The sequence below is a fragment of the Athalia rosae genome, chromosome 2, assembly GCF_917208135.1.
Source record: "Athalia rosae chromosome 2, iyAthRosa1.1, whole genome shotgun sequence".
Taxonomy (NCBI): Eukaryota; Metazoa; Arthropoda; class Insecta; order Hymenoptera; family Athaliidae; genus Athalia; species Athalia rosae.
The window spans coordinates 10,489,361-10,511,646 of record NC_064027.1 but is presented as its reverse complement, the minus strand read 5'-3'; the positions used below and the strand labels follow the sequence as shown (position 1 = coordinate 10,511,646).

General features: G+C 38.5%; 2 protein-coding genes across 4 annotated transcripts; one reads left to right on the top strand and one right to left on the bottom strand.

Annotated features, from left to right (window-relative positions):
- Nucleotides 1-816: 816 nt before the first annotated feature.
- On the top strand, nucleotides 817-10,743 carry LOC105694069 (outer dynein arm-docking complex subunit 3). The gene is made up of 10 exons (XM_025746930.2): nucleotides 817-1,133; nucleotides 4,128-4,249; nucleotides 4,623-4,775; nucleotides 4,862-4,963; nucleotides 5,363-5,548; nucleotides 5,721-5,836; nucleotides 5,959-6,318; nucleotides 6,376-6,520; nucleotides 8,735-8,896; nucleotides 10,419-10,743. The coding sequence occupies exons 1-10, from the start codon at nucleotides 1,040-1,042 to the stop codon at nucleotides 10,638-10,640; spliced, it is 1,662 nt and encodes a 553-aa protein (XP_025602715.2). The 5' UTR covers nucleotides 817-1,039; the 3' UTR covers nucleotides 10,641-10,743.
- Nucleotides 10,744-12,047: 1,304 nt separating this feature from the next.
- On the bottom strand, nucleotides 12,048-21,907 carry LOC105684844 (metal-response element-binding transcription factor 2). 3 transcript variants are annotated; one of them, XM_012398527.3, is made up of 9 exons: nucleotides 21,768-21,907; nucleotides 19,573-19,718; nucleotides 19,159-19,359; nucleotides 18,691-18,882; nucleotides 18,426-18,598; nucleotides 17,378-17,573; nucleotides 16,832-17,073; nucleotides 16,431-16,524; nucleotides 12,048-16,295 (listed from the first exon to the last, which is right to left on the bottom strand). In XM_012398527.3, exons 2-9 carry the CDS (start codon nucleotides 19,702-19,704, stop codon nucleotides 15,375-15,377), a joined length of 2,151 nt encoding a protein of 716 aa, XP_012253950.1. In that variant the 5' UTR covers nucleotides 19,705-19,718; nucleotides 21,768-21,907; the 3' UTR covers nucleotides 12,048-15,374. The 3 variants fall into 3 exon arrangements, with proteins under 3 accessions (XP_012253950.1, XP_012253942.1, XP_020706963.1); XM_012398519.3 differs by lacking the exon at nucleotides 21,768-21,907 and adding an exon at nucleotides 21,016-21,311; XM_020851304.2 differs by lacking the exons at nucleotides 16,832-17,073; nucleotides 17,378-17,573; nucleotides 21,768-21,907 and adding an exon at nucleotides 21,016-21,312.
- Between the last annotated feature and the right edge of the window lie 379 nt (nucleotides 21,908-22,286).

The window sequence follows — 22,286 nt, the reverse complement described above, 5'->3', positions numbered from 1 at the left end:
GATATGAAGTCTTGTGGAAATATACAACGACTTAAATGCTAGTCTTCTTCGTGATATCCTTTTGTTTTTCATTTTACTTCTGTATGTTATTCATTGTCGGAGAAAAAGATGGTGATGATCATATATACTTCAATGAAAAACCATTCGCTTGTTTTGTACTCATATTCAAGCAATATGTGTTTCGATGACGATTTTTAAGGACGAACATAAGATAATCGTGATCACTTGATTTTACTCGCATCATCCAATCATCCACTTACTGTCGTATATCTGATATGCGAAGTGAAACCGTCAAATCGCACTGCAATATAGCCTGATTCACAGCAGTCGTTGCTTGCAGCCTGCGGTGTTGAAGAAAAATGCTCGAGGATCTCCTTTCCGATCGATAGTCGATTCTGTTTGGGTGAACAATGCACCCTCATGCATGGGCCAAATGTAGGTATATAAGAATTCAATTGTCTCGAAGAACATTACCACTAGCATCGGAACCGATTCCTGGACTTAGAATCTGTGAAAAAATTCCGGAAATTCCAGATGTTCTCATACGAGCATAATCGCTAAGTAAATCCTGTCGACATTTTTGACAATTCCGATTCGAAATGTAAGTATATGGTTGGCGTCTGAATCTTTAATCGTTTTCAAATTAACGGCGATTCGAATTCTGGAGGAAGACATCGTTGACCTCGGTAATAAAGTGTCTTTTCCGAGGTGTTGGTGTTCGATAAGGAATATTTTCTTCTACAGCGCGATTCTATGGATAAAGAATGTCCATGGCTACACGTATGTAGGATAACAAAAATGATGATGATAATTCGATACATCCTCATGGTGCGTATCGCTTGTAACGACGCGTTCTCGGCAATTAAGGAAGATTAATTGTTCCCGAACATAAGTAGCTGCTGCGGCTGTATACCTTACCCGGTTGACCCTGCCGTCGTCTCCTAGACAACGAAGGATATCTTGTTAACTCGATAATTCACGACTCGAACTCCTGCGAGTTATAAAAACTCGAATGTAGTCAGTTCTCTGTGTCGAAGTTATGTCGGACCCCCTGGTACAATCGGCGAAAGAAAGCAGGCTCAATGCTCTCAACAAAAAGATTATCGAGATCAAGAAGAAGATTCAACTGTCCGGTAAGCTATATACCTACTATCGGGCCGTAAAGTTTAGAACCCTCGGTGTGGAGGTTTATAAGTGCAAAGAAAAAAATGATCGAGCAAAAATTCAAAAGAGGTTCAAGAGTTTAAAGTATTCTGCGTCAGATGACTCCTTTTCGAATTCCGAGAAAAAAACACACCGGCAGTTATGACCATCGAAAGGTCGAAGAACGTGGTTTTTCGGAGTTAACTGTAGTAGGTTAACTTTGGAGCGTCACCATTCGTTAGAAAAGCATTAGAAAAATTTTGATCAATTCGAAAATGTTCCTCAAAGATTTCTCAAAAGGATCCCGTTAGGAAATTTCAAGGATTTCAAAAATCCTAGCGAGACGGTGCACCGAAATACAAAGAGCCGATCTCGGGAACGGTTTAGGCAAAACGGATCTACGTGGGCTGAAAATTCTGTGGGCGACCCAGCTGCTGCGGCGTCGCTGCATTCCTCACATCTCCCCACGCCGCGCGTCGGTACAATATAGTGAAGTTCCGCTGTAACACCACAGATGGCGTTCGAAACTTGCAGGGACGCTGGAGCGGCTGGGTCGCCCGCTGAACGCCTATAATATCCTAAAATGTTAATGATGATTACCGAAAGTTCAACAAGATGAGAAATTTTTTGTTCAAGGCAATAGAAAGAGTATATTTTTCTGCAAATTTTCAGCCCACGTGGATCCGTTTTGCCTGAACCGTTCCCAAGATCGCCTCTTTGTACTCCGGTGCACCGCGGCGCCATGTTTTTCGAAATTTGTACAATTTTTCAACGGGATCATTCTCGATATTTGGAAATGAGTCAATAGACGCAGATAACTCCAAGCTTTCGGACCTTTTTGAATTTCTGCTCTATCATTGTTTTCTCTTTAGTTATAAACCTTCGAACTGAAAGTCCTAAACTTTAGGGTTCGACAGTAGGCGTCAAAGACTTAACACGATTATACATACACATACATTTTACAGCAATGGAGCGCACTTTTCTCCATTTTGTTTTTTGTCACCCTTCTTTAGACATTCGACATTTGAGCTAGCTTATCTAACTTGACGATAATTCTTTGTCTGGGACTCTGAATATTTTTAGTTTAAAACTACCCCCGACAGAAACCAAAGAGCAAATTATAAGAAAACGCAATTATTGTCGATTCACGGCGGTAATTATTCTCAACGGAAAAGATGGAGGGGAAGAATATGTTTATTGTCAAACTGCGAAAAGTTTTTGTGCCCAAATATGTCATACTGTACGTAGAAGGGTAAAATGGAACTGGGTGCAGCAGCAGATGATATCAAAGAGTGATTGAATCAGGTTCACAGAATCGTTATATAAGATGTTTTCAACGAACTGCACTTTAGTCCAGGCCTCAGCTTGAGTGAGTACAACTCTCGGAGGAATTAACGCGTCGTTAAATCGAATAGCGAATCACTCGAGTTAATGGGAGCAATTAGTGCCTTGGCTAAGTATAAGTAGCGTGCGAGGGCTTCCTCGCACTTGTTGATACGGCCATCGTCCGCGGTAGCGGCATACATGGTGAAAACGGTCTCCTGCCGTAATTGTTCGCAAAGAAACAAAAACTGCATATAATCGATTTGAGAAGAAAAAAAAAAAAATAGTCACAGTGCAAAATGGTTCAAAATTTTGTAATAAATTTCCAGCGATACGTGCGCAATCTCTACTCCAGGGATTTCCATTACGTGTTCCGTAGCGCGTGCTTCGATTTGCAGAACGTTACTTACGATAAATTCAGCGAGCTTTTGCCCCCGTGTTTATCTATCGGCGAGTGACATTCCCGAAGAAATAGTTATACCTACAGCCACGGGGCACAAATATTATTATATTCATAAGTTGTCGCCCTCTTGGCTTCTCGGACAGATGCTATCGGCCATCTCGCCACGATCATATTTATGTGCTTTGATACCATAACTCGAGAGCCTCGGGTCAGAGGGTCGTCCTTCCGTACAGCTTTACGAATTCACATGTATACCGGTATAATACGTTTACCGCACAATACACGTGTCCAGAGGATTCCTCGGACTTAAGCATCGCCCACACCGGCCAACCGTATCGTACTCTTTCTTCACCGCACAGGGGTTGCGAATATTTGATCACCTCATAAGAGTCACCTCACCTCAGCAGTCGCTCCGATAAAATAGCGCTACTCGCTCTGGGCCGATCACCGAGTTCGCTCCATCGCTTTGCGTATGGACGCCAGAAGTTACGCACGTGCAATTTAAACGCGTACATATAACGCACGCGTTTCGCGACATTTTTTTTGTATTTGAAATCGTGCGCCTCGTTTCAATGGTCGGATGAACACCACTTGAGACGACGTACGTGGAACTTGAAGGTGGTGTCCGTGGAACCAGAAGTTCAAAGGCACTGCCGCGCGCGCACTCGAAGGGTGCAGCGTCAGCATCAACATCAACATCGGTAACAGCAGCGATGGCATAGTGGTGGTATAATAGTAGGATAGGTATGCGCTTAGGGAGTTACGATCATGAGACATTTTCTTCGCGGAGAACAATTGCCGAGGGAATGGGAGGATATCTTGCAGCTGCGATGGTATCCGCCATATCCTATATATGAAAAGACTCCCGATATATCCGCGAGACACGTTTTCGTTCGGCGAGACAGTGGTCGTTCTAGTCGCGCGACAGGTCGTGGCTACCTACCTGACGTTCTGCACCGCTGTAGTATGAGCGCGCGGTGGTCTCGATTCGATTGTTCCTTTATACTTGTTTGACGTTCCTATCGGTGCTTCCTTCCTGCATCCGTTTCGAACGTGTACATGCGCCCCGATGTCAGATGACTCCGAACGTAAGACGGCTCGTGAATTATTGCACGTACAAATATATATATTTCCCATAATACGAGTATCTATAGCTGTGCATACAACCACCTTGTATCTACCCTCACTTTTGTGACGTTACACTGCACCATGGCATTGTGTGAATGCGGGGCGTACCTGTGTAACGTTGTTTATTTAGAGGGGCAGAGGAAGGCCTGCTTCGAGGAGTGCGATGCCCAGAAGAAGGAGAACGCCGACAAGGTCTGCAGGCTCAAGAAAGAAGTCAAAGAGCTTCAACTGACCTTTGCCAAAGCTAAAAATGTCAGTACAGGGTTTGTCCCAAAGGTTTATCTATTATGAGCGTACCTCGTGATCCTTCGTACGTTTCTTTTAAAACTATTCTAAATAAGATATCTCCTTCTGAAGGTTTTCATTCTATGTTACACTATTTTCAAAATTTCATCACTTCGTCAGCATCGACAATCTACACCGCTGTGTGTGCTGATTATTTTCACAATTTAACCAACGAGTGAACAGCAATTGCCTAACGAGGATAACATTATAGGAAAACATTATAAATGCTATGCAATGGGTCATTATTTCTGAATTTGGACCTTGCACAAGTATTATCCGAATTTTCTGAATAATTTCTAAATCGTCCTGAGAAATGCCGCCATAACTGTCCTTTTTCAAGCATCAAAATGCGGCAGACAGCGAACTCTTGAGAGGTCAGGAGGTATTGAGTTCCGTGAAGCGAAAGAATTTGGAAGATTCCATATCAGGACTGGACGAAGATATAATCCGGCTTCGCAAGAAGCTGGATTTGGTCCGCTACGAAAGCGACAAGGTACCGATGGACATCATTGGGAATTTTAATGACACGTTCAATTTTCAATCAAACGCCGGATCGTTACCCTTTACTTGTATTTTCAGCAACAAAAAAAGTTGACCGGTCTTCTTCAGGATTACGAGGAGCTCATGAGTGGAGACGTTCAAAAAATGTCGGAGAAAAAATTGGAGAACCCGCTGAAAAAGGTTTTATATGAAAATCGATTACCATGAGTTGAAATACTTCGAATTCAGACAATTCGTTCTGCAGCAGCTCGTCTTTCTATCCATGCAGAGGAAAAATAAAAATGATGCTATTGAAAAAAAAAAAAAAAAAATACGGCTCGTCAAATATTTCAACTATGCTATCTAATTTTCTCACGTAATTTTTTTTTGTTGGTATTAACCTTCGTGACGCGAACTATCCACGGTTATACTTTTCCGCTCATGTATGCCACGGTATAGAGAATCGTAATTATTCGGTTTGAGGGAGACCGAGTCGCTGAATTACAAGTTGCATGGATCATGTACTGTGGGGGTCGATGCGGAGATGCGAGTACGAGGGATAAATCGGTATTAACCGCATTGAAATTCTCTGTAATGTAGAAAATCATAAAGCTAGAGAATCAACTCCAGAGGATTCACGTAATGCAAATGGAAGCAGACACGGTAAGGAAGAAATATCGTGGTGTGCGATCCAGTTTGAAAGCTGACGCTGCTCTTTACGCATCGTCTTTAAGAACCTTGGAAGATAATATTCAGGAACAAAAAATGGAAATTAATCGACTACAGGTCAGCGCCCCCCAAGCAATTAGCAATTAGCCTTTAAAACTAAAATAATATTTGAAAAAAAAGTACTGTAGCTTTTGATACCGATTCGATAAATTTTTCCCCTTGTGCACGCTTCTTTTTTTTGTGTATAGTCCAAGTATCGCGTTTATTGCCAGCTACGGGATTTTTTCAGGACGTGAAAAAGGAAGCAATCCATCTGCGTGATATTACCAAAGGTACACTGATGAAGCAGGAAGTAGAAGCGATGAACACTTCGAAGCAGCGTGATGGAGTCATCCTAGATTACAGGTTGGGTTGAAAATATTTATTCCAAATCGATGGGTCATCGAAATGTGCGAGAATGACACTCGGTGATACCATATTCGGTGATACCATATGATACTCTGTTTTGTATGTAACGACGACCACAGGCAGAGGGTGGAAGATCGAAAATTGGAATTGGAACGACTGGAAAGAATGATTTTTCCCACATGTCGTCCAATTCGACGGGATGAAGGAGAATCCGATGAACAGACGACCACGAGTCCATCGGCTTCTAAGGAAGGTACGCAGCACCTAGAGGAGGCTTTCGCGAAGCTTCGAGAGGCCACGGGGGTTTCGAGAACGGAAGATGTCCTCAACAGATTTCTAGCTCAGAAAGCGACGAAGGATAAACTCCAGAAAATGCGGATGGCCACGGAAAACGAAAAGATAAATTTGGAAAAAACAAGACAACAACTTATGGCGGCAATCGAGATGCAGAAGTTTTCAGAAACCAAGGAATCCGAGCAGTAAGTTAGCTCTATATGAAATGAAAAGAATGAGAATAACTATTTTTTATTTCATAGGAATGCCGAGGAGTTGGATAACCTGAATCGACAAATTTTGGAACAGATTCAACGCGAAGAAAAAGCTTTGGCCGATAACAAACGAGTGAAGGAACTTCTTACAGAAGTAAACGCTACATTATGGCACTTTTGCGACAGATTAAGGGTAACAAAATCTTCAATCCCGTTCATTTCATGTTTTCTATTATTTTCTTTATCAATTCAACCGTTTCAACAATTCTCTAACGAACATTTTACCGATTTGCTGTCAAAGAAATTAATAGGGCAAGTTGTGAAAAGATTAAACTTTCGCCAAATAAGGCAAGCAATCTGTAATTCGCAAAAATCTTACAAGAGATATAACATTTTTCCCGTTTGTGTCAGGCATTATACCTACACTCTTGTACTGCATACGAAATCAAATATGTCGATTCGGCGTATGCATGAAATTTAAGAATTATCACATTTATCGCGCATCTCGATGTACTTGCGGGCTTTCTATAAAGATAAACTTCTGCGTGAGAGTTTGCGACCGCTTTATCTTAAGTCAGAGAAATAGATATGTGCAGCGTACGTATTATACCTAGAACCATGAGGCGTGGGCGTGCTTGGGGGTAGAGGGGGCAGAATAAAATCTAAGAGCTGCACAGCTACGTCCGCCGCAAGATGAAGAACTTTGTGCCGATGCGATCGGCTTGACCGATGGCGTCGCCATCCCGCAGGTACAAAGAAAAAAGAAAAACAAAACCGAAAACCTCTAATTTGAGCCCAAAGTTGATTGCGAGCTAAAGTTTGGATACTTTTAATTACAGACCTTCAAACAACAGACCTGTACACCGAAGCCCATCGTGCGGGCTTGAATTGTAGCGGTGGCGGCGCGTGGGGTAGAAATGGTTGAGGGATTCATTCAGTGATAGGTGTATACCTGTAGATTACCATCGAACGATCAGAAATACGAAAAGTATATATCCCGGGAAAATGCCCCCCGGCGAATCAACGGAAATAATGATAATTATCTTATACCATAGTATGAGGGAATGAGAGAAAGGATTTTAATTAACGCCTGCACTCTGAGACGAAACTCACTGGAAGACAAGTGTTAAGTATACTTGTCCCATTCCTTTTTCTTTTTTTTTTGCAGAGTATAATATAAATGGTGCTTTCAACATTTGCACAATGAACCCGCACTGCAGAATGCGTATGAAATACTTATTCTCAGCATTTGCTGCAGCTTTATTCTAACTATTTTTTATAGCCAAGTCAAGTTCCACAATAAGTGCCGTTCACTGTACGTGTACTTTGCGCAAATCAACATTCGTTATTCACGGAAACAAACTTATTCAAACTTCGTCGGCGCAGGAATTTGCTATCCAAAAGTTTCACTATTTATGCTCAAGTAGTTGAGTGTGCAGGAACGTTTCGTAACGTTAATTATTTAATCTCAACTCCCACCTTAATCGCTTGCTCTATAATCCTATCTTAAGAGAGGAAAAATCATCACATAAAATTTTGATTTGAACAAGACAAAAATTGTATGTTGATTTTTTTTTTCCTTGTACCAAAAATTTAGCAATCAACACATAAAGTTTGAAGTCAGTGGAAACCGACTGTGAAAATATGCGGTTTATAGCTCTTTTATTATTATTATTTTTTCTTTTTCAGAGAATTTCAATCAGTCAGAGTGTACAGATGAGTTAAATTGTTGTTGTGTAAGCAATTTTCGAGAATTACATGTGATTTGTGGTACTAGTTATTTTCCGTTGCAGGATCTCTCAAACCTAACTCATTGTCGTCACGTGTGTAATATAACCACGAAGGATATATTCTAAATTTATTCTAAATAAGTTAGCGCGTCTGGTTTTCGAAGCGAAAAACCAATAGAATCAATATATATCTACAGCTATCGTTTACTTTGTAATGTTTGCTTTCGATCGGGGTTGAGGTGCTAATGTGGACTGCACCCAGGAAAGGTGAGAATTACAGGGATAGAAACGTTGGAAAAAGGAGCGCTTATAATCAAATTATTATTTCTTCTACGACAGACGGAGGAGTTTGAATACTTTAATCAACAATTATTATCATTTATCTATAACTCCCATCGATAATTATCGGAGTCATCTTTCGTAAACAGATTTCAGGAACATCGATAAATTTTCACCTTAGAATCATAGTCATCTTCAACATCCGATATTGACTAGGTGAAAAATTGAGAGAACCATGCTCGCAGAAAAACGAACAAATTAAGTAATGAAATGATAAGGGATAACCTGCGAACGAAAAATTGAAAACCCTTAGATTATATCGTGCATGAGTTTCTGAAATTGATGTTGTAATTATCAAATATTCAAACCAAGTGATTTTGCATAATTGCAATCGGCAGGATATCAGCGATACGCCGATACCAGAGAAAGTCGGGAACGTCGAGGAGATTTTCAAGTTGCTCGAAGTTCTGCAGGAAAAGGTGGGGGCGACTATAGAGCTGGCAGGATCAGTGGAAAAAGACGATGCGGAGATCACAGAGGATTCTATAACTGCTGAAAAGGTAAGCTTTGTGGTTTTACAGCTATTTAGACAGCTGCATTTAATGGTTTTTATTACTATTATTTAAATAAAGTAAGGCAAATTAGGTAACGGACCAACATAAACGTACTTATGCGATACAATCTACATACACGTACGCGTATGTGTAAAGTCCGAGGTTATGCAGCAGTTATCATTCCATAAAAATGGATTCAAGATTCATTCCGGTAAAAAGTAATCGAATTAGCTGCTATGAAAAAGGCTGATGATAGCCATTTTCAAGATAACGCTACCCTGCTATGATTGAAATTTGCCTGACATCCCGTCACGTCCTGATCAGCGAAATTTAGGGTAATACCCGACAAGGCTAGCCTCATCGGGACATTTTCAGGACCCGATTTTATTTTCTGAGATGCTACGAAATTTCATGTTCGATACGGTATTGTATCTGGTTCTGATTAGAACCACGTACGTTTTCCTGATCGAGAATTTACCGTGACGGAGACCAAGTTCGACGATTGAAAATATCAGGTCCACATCGGGACAACGTACGTTCCCCTGATTGAAATTTGTTTCTGAGACTGCCAAAAATTCCAAAATCTTACCATACGTACGGTATTTTTGGATCTAATGTATATAGAACGATTATAGTTTCGAATAAGATGTGTCGAAATATTTCACACAATTTGTTACACATTAACTATGTAGATTTAAAGCATCATTTCGGTAGTTTTCGGCTTGCCGATAGATGGCGGAACACCTAGAAAACTCTCTCACTAGCGCAGGAAATTACGCGACGTTAGCTTATAAAGAAAATCGGAAACTAGCTTATTGTGATACAGCAGTAGATCTGGCAATGCGAAAGTTGGAAATATCAACGCATCACCACGGGGGTGCGCTTAAACTGAAAATATGATGATGATATGAGGAGAAAGCTTTGAAATGGTTCCATGTTCGCCCAGACTATATCGCTGTAATAGTCAACATTGTGGGCATGATCACTGACATGTGATGATTGGTTTAGGTCTTTATCAAATCCGCATTGCACAATATCCCCATATCATTTCACAAACACATCAATACATAATTAATTATCACGGACTATAGCACCCTTCGACGCACAACATTACCGAGCATGTTCCGATTCCATTCCATTCCTCTCTTCGCGTCGCACCCATGTCACCAAACCAAAGACAGACAATATTATAAAGCAATCCAATACCGCGTGTCAAACGTTCCATGTCATAATGACGTCAGCAATTATGCGATGTCATCGCATGTCGTCCACATCCACACACCTTCCCGGCTCCAAACATCAAATAATCGAACATGACCTTAATTCTATTACTGGGCTTGTGTTACCATGTCCATCGCATAACATGTAACGGGAGTCGCTGGCGGGGATCAAGTATGTCATGTGACTCGAAATGTCGGTACCAAAAACATGATATCCTGAAGTTCCTATATATGAAATTAACTTTCCAGCCAAAAACAATTGTAACATGTTCTGCGTCTATGTGTCAACTCCAATAATTGAATTGCAGTTGGAAACAACCTCTACAACCGAACCATCGGCAGTTAGAAAAATAAAGGACACAGATGACCGTCCATTTTTCCCAACATTCCCTTCGGCCCCGACACCGGCGGCACCAGCTCCGCCTTCCGAAGATGAAGAAGAGGTGCCGACGCGAAGTATCTTGAAGCGACAGGCTCAATTATTGGTTGATACGAAAAGCCGACGAAAAGGATTCAATTTCAGGAGATAGAAGGTGGAAATTCTAACGAGGGATATATGTACCTTTCATAAATGCTAGTTACACGATAATTAGAGTAGACGAAGATTCATTCCAAATCTCGATGTTATATTTTATTAGCTTGTGGATGCCGACCATTTACTCGTCCGCAGCACAAGGCTTAATAACTTTTTACACATAGTATTATATACATATAGGCATAAGTATAAGTATTGTAGGTTCTAATTGTAAGATAAGTAAAGATGTGTGATCGATTTCTGCAGTTTATGAAGTTGTAGAAAATGAAAACGCGCTCACTGAAAACGTGTAGTTTACACGCGTGCAAACCGTGGTATACAGGTCGTATAATAATCGTAAATATAATCTGAACCTTGTTTTGATGGATTTCACAATTATTTTTTACTGAATTTGAAAAAAGTAATTGTAATAATATAATGCATGTATTATTTCAAAATATAGTAAAAATAATACAAAGAAGAAACAGATGAAAATTGCTCTCCATTGCACAACTATATGCGAGCTTGGTTTTCATCTCTAACAAGTAAACTCCCAAGTAACGACGTGTAGATACGAATCCTTGATACGAATTTCGCTACATTTCGTACAAATGACACCATCGTACGAGTTTCAGAAATTTGAAATTCCAAGACGATTACTTTTTTTTTTTCTAATGAACGCATGATTGATTTTCTTTCGTAATTTTTTTTAAAGTCTTATGCGATATTGTCTTTTTCGACTTATATGATACATCAGGAGAGTGTGAAACGTATGTGCTATTTCATTCTATACATACCTTAAAAACGAATATTTACACATGGTTATTGGCAGTAAGTTTTAATTTAAAAAAAATGTCCCTTTGACTATTATTATTATTATTTCTTTTGATTCAACGTAAACGGATTATTTTTTTTCGTCATGTATATCTTACAAAGATGAGATAAATATCCGATGTAAAATATATTAGATACCCTGCGACTTTTAGATGAATTTATTTTTAATTTCCAGAGAAAAAGAGAAGCTTAACATAATTTTTCACCTGTATTCGAAGTTTCTTCCGATTACTTCCGTGATTCTCGAATTTATTAGTGCATTACGTATTTAATCACGTCTATTTTTTTTACTGTATCAATAGGACTTTTTCCAACCGTTGTTGGTAGTCGGTCCAAATAAGTTGCTGAATTGAAAAACAATGTTTCCGGAGCCAGTCATAGTTTAATAAAAGGTTTGAAAAAGCGCAGCCTGATTTTCCGATTCTTCAAAACTAGGCAGTACCTATAATATCATAATTAGCGATGCAATCATACACTGCGAGAAAAATAGATTGGCATTTACACAGAAGATAGTACAGATGGCGACAAGTTCTTAACAGCGTTTAAAATTAAATTGGAATCTGAAAGAAATGTAAAACCTTATCAGGAATGACATTGTTTCTATACTTTTTTTTCTTTTTATTCTTACAGAATGAGGTATATGAATACCATCAATGGTAAAATATACCGGTTTCTTCGTTGACACCATACAAAAATTATCTTATAGACTCATACATATTTCAGACATCAATTAATTTAAATAAAGTCTTTTTTTCTTCAAACGACGAACCTCTTTTTCAAACTACTTGCTCTGGTTGTGATACATCACGTTATTAATTCTAATGGATATATCACATTTAACTTTAATTAAAGAAAAAACTAAACCGAAGATTTATTACATTTAGAAAAAAAAAATTATCATCATTATTGATAATATTATCGATATTATTATTGTTATCATAATTATTATAGTAAAGCAATAATCAATATCTAACATTCTCTTTAAATATAAATTAGAAGTTTGGCAGTGTACGTTTCCTGTTTCCGTCCAATATTACCTACATTTCCCTAAAGAAAAAACAATATGGCCTATATAGGCTATACAGTGCAGTACTGGATCAACAGATTAGAATAAAGAGTACAGCGTTGCCAACGATATTACATGTTTTTTCTGATCAACCAGTTATAATAATTTCCTCTTTCGTCTTGTCAAATCCGAGATAGGCTACATTTGAAAATTGTTCTGATACAGCAGAGTATAAACCAAAAACCAACGGACTTAAACAACGAATGTATGGCAACGCTAAAGAAACTAATTCCTGCATAATGCATGGAAATTTAAAAACCTCGTCATTTTTGTACTGCAATACTGTACGTTCGTACTAATTATATTGAAATTAAAACGCACAATTATAATACACAGAGATTTAAATAATTGGAGCTGGAGAATACTCACGATAGTTTAGTATAAACAAACTATCTGTACAAGTATCACTTTCAATCGTAATACGTAATCGTTTATGGTTTATTATACTGTGCCATTCACAATGTCATAGAAATTAATGGGAAATATATCTTCATAACGTTACACGACAACAGTTTTGAGACAACAAAAGCTAAACTCATTTAAATTTTCTAATAAGCTCCTATCGTTTGAAGTACCGCGTAGAATTCCCTATTACATTATTTAATGTATCATTTTTACTTTCTCCTAATTTAAATGCTTCAAAATTAATATAACCCAACTGAGAATACTGTGCAACTTGTTCCACAAAGAAAATCGTCCTGTTCTCGATATGAGAACAATTTACCGACTTGACGCGCACCAGAGAATATATTTTGTATCTATCAACACTCATAAGAAGATTTTTCGTATTCAAATTATAATAAAAAATTTCCTCTGTTCGCTATAGTCTTTTTAACCGACTAAGAAATATATCAGACCAAATTTCCATCCCTATGGACACAGCACAGACTTTGTTTTACTGCATTAATTATACAGCATTTCCTAAAATAAACGCGAATTGAACAACCACGTAACAAGAAACAAAATTATTTGAATGTTGAAGAACACGAATATGTATGGTAACAGAATCGCTAACTGTAAACGCTCTTTTTAATTACATACAGAATTGATGTTTTTGGCGTGCGACAGAGAGGAAACAGCATCATTTGACGACGTGGACTGGCCCTATAAGCATGTAGTGGTTTGATTTGAAATAATGAATACAAAGCGTAGCTTTCATCTGAAACTTGTTGTTTGAGCTGTAGCACGTATTGGTTTCTATCTGAAGCTACAGTCAATGCCTGCACAGTTGGCTCAGTTAGGTGAAAAATTGTGATAGAATTAAGATTGATATTTTGGTTCTAATATATCGGACAGGTAGATAGTATATCTTTAGTCTTGTGTGATAGTGAGCAATGTTAAACCTACATATTCATCTACTCGGATTAACTTTTGATTTTCAGAGCAATAACGGGATCAAATTGAGGTTTACAATTACTGTACGACATTTACGCACACGGTGCTGTTAATGTAACAAGGAGTAAATATTATGCGATTGAAGCGGAAACATGGAACGAGGAAGTTTCATCTGGACGAAATCTGAACTCACGTACGATGATTAGACCACCTGTATGGATCTTCTCGTTGAATAATCCAAGAAGATGAATATGTGGAAATCAAAGGCTAAATCTACGTTTGTATTGAAAAATAACTCTGTCGGGCAGGTCTACTTTGTATTATTTTTTAGCTCTAACTACTAACTCTGGCTAGTATGTCAGTGCAATTGATTTGTCCAGATGTACATAAAGGCCAGAGTTCTCTAATAACCGACCGATAAGACGGTTTGTGGAAATGGAGAATTATACTCTGGAATTATATGCGCCTTAGTCTGGAGAGTAGAGGTGGGAAACAAGTCATGTCAAAATTCAACTATCATTAGAATGACGAAAGTTTCAACTTCGTAATTCCACCCCTGTACATATCTGGACGTAATCGTATAGCGTGAAACGTGTATGTACTTTTATGTATCGTTTTGTTCGTGTCGTGTTATTCACGAATTTTATACTTGTTCGTCTTCATTGATATGGAACTTTCGTTACAATCCCTATTAAGTGTTGCTTAGACCACATTTACCGACATTTGTTTAGACTACTATGCTACACTATTTACAATGGATAAGAAAGATGCTTAAGTGTTTTTGTAATTCTGTTGTTATAAAATCGGTTCTACTGAAGATTGATTTTGATAATAGACATTAATTTGGATGGTCAATAATTTTACTTGGCAGGCATATATAAGTTGAAAATAAGTCAAGTTGCCACTATTGACCGATGAAGGGTGTTACTCCTTCAGATGAACTATAAAACCGGGACATTAACATACGTGGGCTGACAATCAACATAATAGATTTCATAGAATTAATTACAAATTGCGTATCATATGATTACAGTGCTTTTGCTTCCATTTGCAGAGGAAACAAAATTGTAGAAATCAAAATTTCACAAGGGGACAAAACTAAAGTACGATCTCCAGCCGCGATTAAAATCAAGTTTTGCAAATTTAAAAAATAGAATACATTAAAATTCGGGCAGTTCATCAGCCAGCGATGAACCGTGAAGCTGAAATTTGCTGTGTTAAAAATCAAGTTTAGCTCGCGTGGACGAAGGATGATTTAAATTTGAACCTGTACTTAAGACAATGCAGCCATAAGAGTCTGGTTTACAAAAACAGTTACGCAACATACACCAACTAACATGGTTCACAGTTGAAGGTACCTAGAAAACGTCAGTGAATGTAGTCTGAACTCATTTATCGCCATGATCGAACCCCAAAGATCGACAGCTATTGTATATCTTCCATTAAACACTGAACATTTCACTTTATTAGATTACAATAAAATATTTGTCTGAATTGGAAAGTGATTTTCTATCGTTAGGTGGTGGGACCTTCCCATTCAATTAGATACTGCGTCTGGCCGTTGGAACCAATTCTCTTAGCCCTAATGAAAAACTTTTCTCCTGCTGCTATCCTGTTCGCAGCACCGAAATAAATATTAACCGACGATTTGAGATCATCCATAGATATGTCAGGGGCATTTTGTTTAACTGGTGAACACTTTGGGGACGAAGGTACGCTACCCTTTTTTTGAGGCTGAGGGTCCGGAGGCGGCAATTTCTCGTTACTTTGCCGCTGCCTCAACCTCCTTCCGTTGAGGGCATAGTCTACACAGTTACCAATTTGGCTATTACTACTACTTGACGAGTTGTTGAAAGAGCTGCGCAGATTACGAACAAACTCGCTTTTAACTTCGTTGTTGCGGGCGGGAAGTATAGCCGCTGTTTTTATGGCTGTTGGTTGAAATTGTGGCTGATGTGGTGGACGTCCTCTCCTATGCTGTCTTCTTCTTTTAACTTGACCATTTCTATCTATGATAATGTCTTTTTCCGATAACTGTCGTTTCGCAGGTCGGACAATCGGTGGTTGTGGTATGACAGGGGTGAGTGGCAGGGGAAGCGTGATTGGGCAGTTATTATTCGATAAAGGAGTACTGGAACTACCTTGGCCAATGCCACAAGGTGTGCCCAGCAAGTCATTAAGATTTCTAAACGGGTTATTTTTTCCTTCAAAGTCTTTTGGTGGTGGAATAAAGGAGTCAAGGGTACCTCTGGAGCTGGTCTCATCACCGCTTGTGTCTACAGGTGTCGACAGCGGCAGAGTGTTCATCAAGTCCAATGAGCTTGGAACAGAAAGTTCAGACATCCCTGAAGTTGTTGCAGGTGGAGTGGGTGGCCCCGATACCGAAGTCGGAGGAGTTGGTGGCAGCTCTGAAGCTTCCGGACTCCGAGATTTGCTCTGAGCAAAAAGCAAACGCATGGGGTCAAGACTAGAAAGTCATGGCGTACTGCAACCCAAGTCTATTACACTAGAGGGTAACTCCAAGCCAGAGCATGAACTTATGGTAGCTGTTGTACGACATTTACTACTCACCTTTGCAATAGCATTCTTGAGCAGTTTCCTAGCTTTCTTATACCTGGCATCCTTAACACCTTGAGACTTTGCAGCAGGGAGAGGACAGTCGGCACTTTGAAAAACAAAGAAACATGTATGACATTAACAAATTGCCAATTTTAATGGGGAAAAAGACTTTTCACACTTTTCGAAGTAACTAAGGTAATGGTAATTAATATTATGACTTCAGGTTGCAGAATACTTATATTATGATAGTACACTTTATTTAACCAAATGTCGATTAATGACAACTTGCAGAATGTAGTCGCGTTAGTTTTAGAAAGAGAATTTCGCCAATCGTCATTTGTTAATTGATAGATATTCTTATCGGTTTGACTAGGTGCCACAAAACGCACAAAGGTAAAGTGCGTTGAACTCACTTAGTAGGTGGCGGAAGGTATTGTAGCCTTTTATTAGCCCCCCAACACCTGCGCAGCACAGAGTCATCTATGTTGCCAGTTGCGGGAAGATTTACTACCGGACAAGGCGGTGGCAACCTGACACGCAACCCCCAAATAGTTGTACGCTTTTTTATCTCTCTACCACACTTGAACCTGTTTCTATTATTTGTTAATATCGCAAGGATAGAGTCTCTGCGTACTTGTGCACTGACATCTCGTATCTGAAAACCCAACAAAAATGCGATGCATGACTACAGATAAAGCAGACGTATGCCTTGATCTAAGAGAGCTCAACAAGCAGGATAACATGATTGCTGAATACATAATAAATAACTGGGGGATCATTAAAAAACAAAATATTAAGATCGCCAAGATTCTCATATGAAATCAATCTGATAACAAAAAAATACTTTTGATAATTAGAGATTTTAGATTCTTTAATTTTGCTCATTGCTTTTAGGTGACAATTTTCTTCAATAAAATTGTCAATACGAGGTCTTTTTCTGGATTAAGATTACAACTTACCCTAGGTGGAAGTTGCAAAGCATTCCAATTCTCATTCGCATAGGGTACAATAATAGTATCCAAGTCATAGTATTTCTTGGCATTGTAAACTGTCAGATTGTACAGCATGAGGTGTACCAAATCCACCCACTTCAACTCCAGGCGACGGACAAATTCCTTGCCGTAATTGCACATCGAACAAACGAACACATAGAACCTACGAGCAAGTGAGCAGTGCTGCTGTAATATTTTTACAAATTGAACTCATTTTACTATGTGTCGTTGAGAACGTACTTTTATTTTCTAAGCTACATGTTAGCAATGATTTTTTTTTGTGTTCATGCAAGGTAAATTGATTCAACCGTTCGATTTACAACAGGAAGTGTTTACCAAGATTCCAGACATAATTTTAGTATTACATTTAATAAATATTTTTGACAAAACCTCATTCTCTTATTTTTCAGACCCCACCAAATCGCTTGAGCCTAGAATTGAATATTCCAGAACTTGTCTATATTTTTGGTTTCTACATGGTCGCTGTTAGTATTTCGTAAACAACTGTTTTTTTAGCACCATAATGGCATGAAATTTTCAAACCCCTACGAGTTGGTATACTAGCGTACTCAAAAGACGAACTCATAGTGTCTTGTATGAAATTTTGGTCTCAGTCACGAAATTGTAGAATGATGAGTTTCTAAATAATACTCTAAAATCCGTACATTGATTTTAATGTTAAGCTTCGATCGAGGAATAACAAAATAATTTGTAGGTCTTTTTTGAATGATCTAAGAGACCTATCCTGTACAACATTAATCGAATAAAGAGCTACAGGATATAACTAGATTTGTTTAAAATCTTGATACAACAAAAACAAGATGAAGCCATAATATGTATACCACTTTGTTTGGTTACTCTACCATTGACACATCTCACAAAATGTAAGCTACAAATCTTCCTAATTTCAGGGCCATTGAACTTACTATCTAGGTGATTTTAAAAATCTGAATTATCCCAAACACTAGTTATTACAGTAAATGAAAGTACGAGTTTAAAAATTGAAAAGACTCACCTATCTCCGCTATATAGAGGACAAGTCAAGCAGCTGACGCATTTCTCATGAAACCATTGCTTGCACCTTGCACATTGCAACATTTGTGTATACCATTCACCATTCAGACCGCAATAACAATAAATCTGCTCTGCATTCACCCTGTGATGTGCATCCCAGCTGAGCATTTCAGGCTGTAAATAGAAGGGTATAACAAACAAGATTGAATTCACGCACAGCCTTCCAGCTCAATAAATAATTTTTTAAAAACATGGAGTTCACTCACATCATAAGGTAATTTCGTCATATCATCAGGCGGAGGCTGGGGCTGGTCTCTGCCGCTACAAACTTTTCTAATGTTTGCTTTCACCATAGAGTTTTTGGGTTCTGGTGGCTCCCGGCTCCTCGGTTGGCTATCTATACATCTCTTGCACATCCAATGTGCCTCAGGCAATGTTTCTTCTTTTGTGATTTGGGGCTGGAATTAGTTTATAGAGCCATAAATACTACAAATATAAGCAAAACATAGATTTAGGTGAAACCAATGATTGCTTTATTTCGAGCCTTTCTTCTTATGGGAAGAATTTTTAATGTTGTGTTGACTGATGATTTTCATATGTACTTTGACAAATTGTTTATGACTTTTTTGCGAGTAATTCATAGCTCTTAGAATTATTTATAAGATTCATGTAACAGAAATTCATAAATAATTTCAAATATCAAATAAGACATGTTGCTTAACAATGGTACATACTTGATGACAAAGCTGGTGATAACCACGGCCACATTTATCACATACAATAATATCATTATCGGTCTTAGGTTGTGACTTTTTACACAAAACGCACATAACGTCTGATTCGGGCATTGCCAGTTTTGCCAGTTCTTTGACCGATGACCAGGATGATGTGTTGTCTAAAAATTTGACGAGACATCTTTCCCTTACTAAATCCACCTATAATTGTCAAAGTGTACAAAGTGTGAATGATGAAGTAAGAGCTTCTCTTACATTCAATTTTTCATCAATGGTAGATGTCTACTCATTGATTAGATTGATTTCCCAATAAAGAGGAGCAAGCCATAACAGCTTGACATCCAGGTAGTAATGGGAGGATTTATAATTTCCCTTCATCCAAACTGAAATGATCTGAGTTGGTTGTCGACTCACCTCCACTACAGTACCAAGATAATATTTGCCATCCTTGTGCTGGAGAAGAACGTCTTCGCCATGGGAGAAACCGAGACGCTGCTCTTTAGTCGTGCTATCCGGCGCAGCCGGACTCTCCTCTGGCTCCGACATTTTCTACCCGGCAGCTATGCATGTGAAATAGTTTGATCATTTGTAAAGTATGTAAATGATAGAAGCATCCATACCAATGAAACATAATATCTAACAGCAGATAGAACTTTTTTCCTGTAAAAAACATGTGTTTGTTTAAAAAGTATAAGTTGGATGTGCCTTACTTTTCAGTTTCTACAAACAATCAGGACTGAAGAGTCCATTTTGTGTGATATTTAGAGTATATATTAGGTTTTTGATAACAGAACAACTCTGCCAATAGACTAGTAATTTTAGAAATTGAATAAATTGATGAAAATATTACAATATTGCAATTTAGGTAAAAACTATTTCTTACTTGAAGAATATACAGGCCACATATACTTGGATTGGTTAATCTTACTCCTGTGGTTTAATGAAATATGAAACCAGTGATGCATTTGTCAAATTTGAGACTAAAAATTTTTATTTGCTGGATACTTTGTAGATTCTTTAAAATATGGAAAGTATGCTACTCAAAATTAGAATGACTACAATCAAAACCAAGTTTGATAACATAAAATAAAAAAGAAATAAATGGCAATTATCAATTCATATACAATCATGGGAGTGATATATCATATGCAGTTATCATATGACGTCGAAATTTGAGCAGCATTTACAAGTTTTTCATTACCCTGAAATCAGAGTTGGTATCAACCAATCATCTCTTTAGCCCATATATTGAATGTAGCTTTATTAAAATGTCCCAGATAAAAGATTTAACATTCCAAACAGAGACAAAAAAGTCGTAAAAAGGAACAGAAGTAAAAGACTAGCTGTTCGCCAAGAAAGCTAAGTGATGGAATGCACAGGAATCAATGGGCTAAGTGCACCTTACACAAAAGATAGATAGAGGATTGCAACAAAGGATATCTTGGTAGGATCATAATTCTGTACAACATGATACAATCAAGGAGAATAAAGTTTCCAGTAGACAGTAGCTGGCCGAACCTACCACAAGCACATAATTAAAAACGATTTGGCACCTGGACTCGAGCCAATTGGTCTACGCAAAGATTTGTGACCTGGGACTCGAGGTCCGGAGCGTTTGATCATTGGAATTCAGAATCGCGACAGGGTGAAAAAATATAGATTTGGATCAAGACGTCCATGGGGGGTGACCAGACATATTATGCCGTGTGCATCCCCCACACCCAATCAATCATGTAACAAGAAGAAGACAGGGCTGCCTTGAAAATAGGCGAACCAAGGTATCCAACTTGGCTCAGGTAGTTCTGACATAAAATCGAAACGTTCACCTTAACCGCGATTAGATTGGTGAAAGCGTACCTTAGCGTCGAGGCGGTAATATCACACGCGATTGTTATTCTTCATTTTCCAGCTCGTCAGCCATTTACAACCATGGGGGCCCCGCCACGGTTGCCCGACACACTGCGCGCGGCAAAAGCTATTTCATTGCCTATTTACGCACTATACCACAGACTCTGATCACCTATCGCAGTAATAATTATTCCGTACATCCATCAAGTAGGTTTCTAGTTACCTCGCGCACTTATTGCTATTCATTTGAACCGAAAGTCCGGTCTAATATCATTCTATATGTAATAAATTCGAATACATCCCGTCCGCCATGTTTGGGGAAACACTTGCTGGATACCTCGCTAGTTAGTACAGCGACTGAATTATTTAATATAAACAATGATTTTATCGCAACAAATTAAATACCACTTATCGTATACCTAAGCTAAAAAGAAGAATTAGCTTTTCAGAAACTATCATAAGACGAGATTCGCCTTGGTTCATTATCGACGTAGAGCGTCAAATGTGAATCTAGCCCGACTTCCGTCCTATAGTACACTCAATGCCATAACATAGTGCAGCTATTCACTTTGTTTACCTTTTAAAAGGTCCTTTAAACACCGGAATGGTACCGTAAATTAGGCACGGTTCGAACCTGCTTCACATCATCATCAAACAATTCTGACCTCTAAACAATACTACTTTTCTATGTATACATACATCAGAATTGAGAAATACTAGAAGCCGGTAATTCTTCACCTCTCAGTTTTCATCCCACTTACCTGATTCTATCCCAAACTCTCTATCATCCCGACAAATACGTAGGAAATCCCAGATGAGACACAGAATTTATTAACATCAATTTTAGAAAGATAAACACAAAAATGGCCATTTTGTGGCGCTACGCTGTCTCGATGGCGATACCAGCGGACCTGAATGGAACGAGATGGTGAGTATTGGCATTATTGGCCCTATCGAAACATTAAACACTGGCGAACAATCATGTATCTCTTGTCGATGATCTGGGACAGTGAGTTATCAACTACGAACTGATAACCACGGCAAAAGTCGTTATTACGTGATAGAGGAGTAACTACATCAAAACAGTGCATGTCTAATCCATAGAAATCGTAAAATGTACCCTGCAGATTCCAGATTCGACAATAAAATTATCAAAAGCTACGCGATACATGTGTATGATCCTTATACTCATCTGAAGGAAGAGAAAAATTGTTCAATTAGTATTGCATTATTTGAAAAATGTATGACCCGACCCAATCTATTCGCGAAAATTGACACAA

Bases quoted from the DNA above. Each gene is read 5' to 3' on its own strand.
- LOC105684844 (XM_012398527.3), bottom strand. From the start codon at position 19,704: ATGTCGGAGCCAGAGGAGAGTCCGGCTGCGCCGGATAGCACGACTAAA. The intron at 19,360-19,572 runs GTGAGTCGACAA...TGACAATTATAG, and splicing joins ATCTTGGTACTGTAGTGGAG to GTGGATTTAGTAAGGGAAAG. The intron at 16,525-16,831 runs GTGAGTTCAACG...TGTTTTTCAAAG, and splicing joins TACCTTCCGCCACCTACTAA to TGCCGACTGTCCTCTCCCTG.
- LOC105694069 (XM_025746930.2), top strand. From the start codon at position 1,040: ATGTCGGACCCCCTGGTACAATCGGCGAAAGAAAGCAGGCTCAATGCT. The intron at 5,837-5,958 runs GTTGGGTTGAAA...CGACGACCACAG, and splicing joins GGAGTCATCCTAGATTACAG to GCAGAGGGTGGAAGATCGAA. The intron at 6,319-6,375 runs GTAAGTTAGCTC...TTTATTTCATAG, and splicing joins GAAACCAAGGAATCCGAGCA to GAATGCCGAGGAGTTGGATA.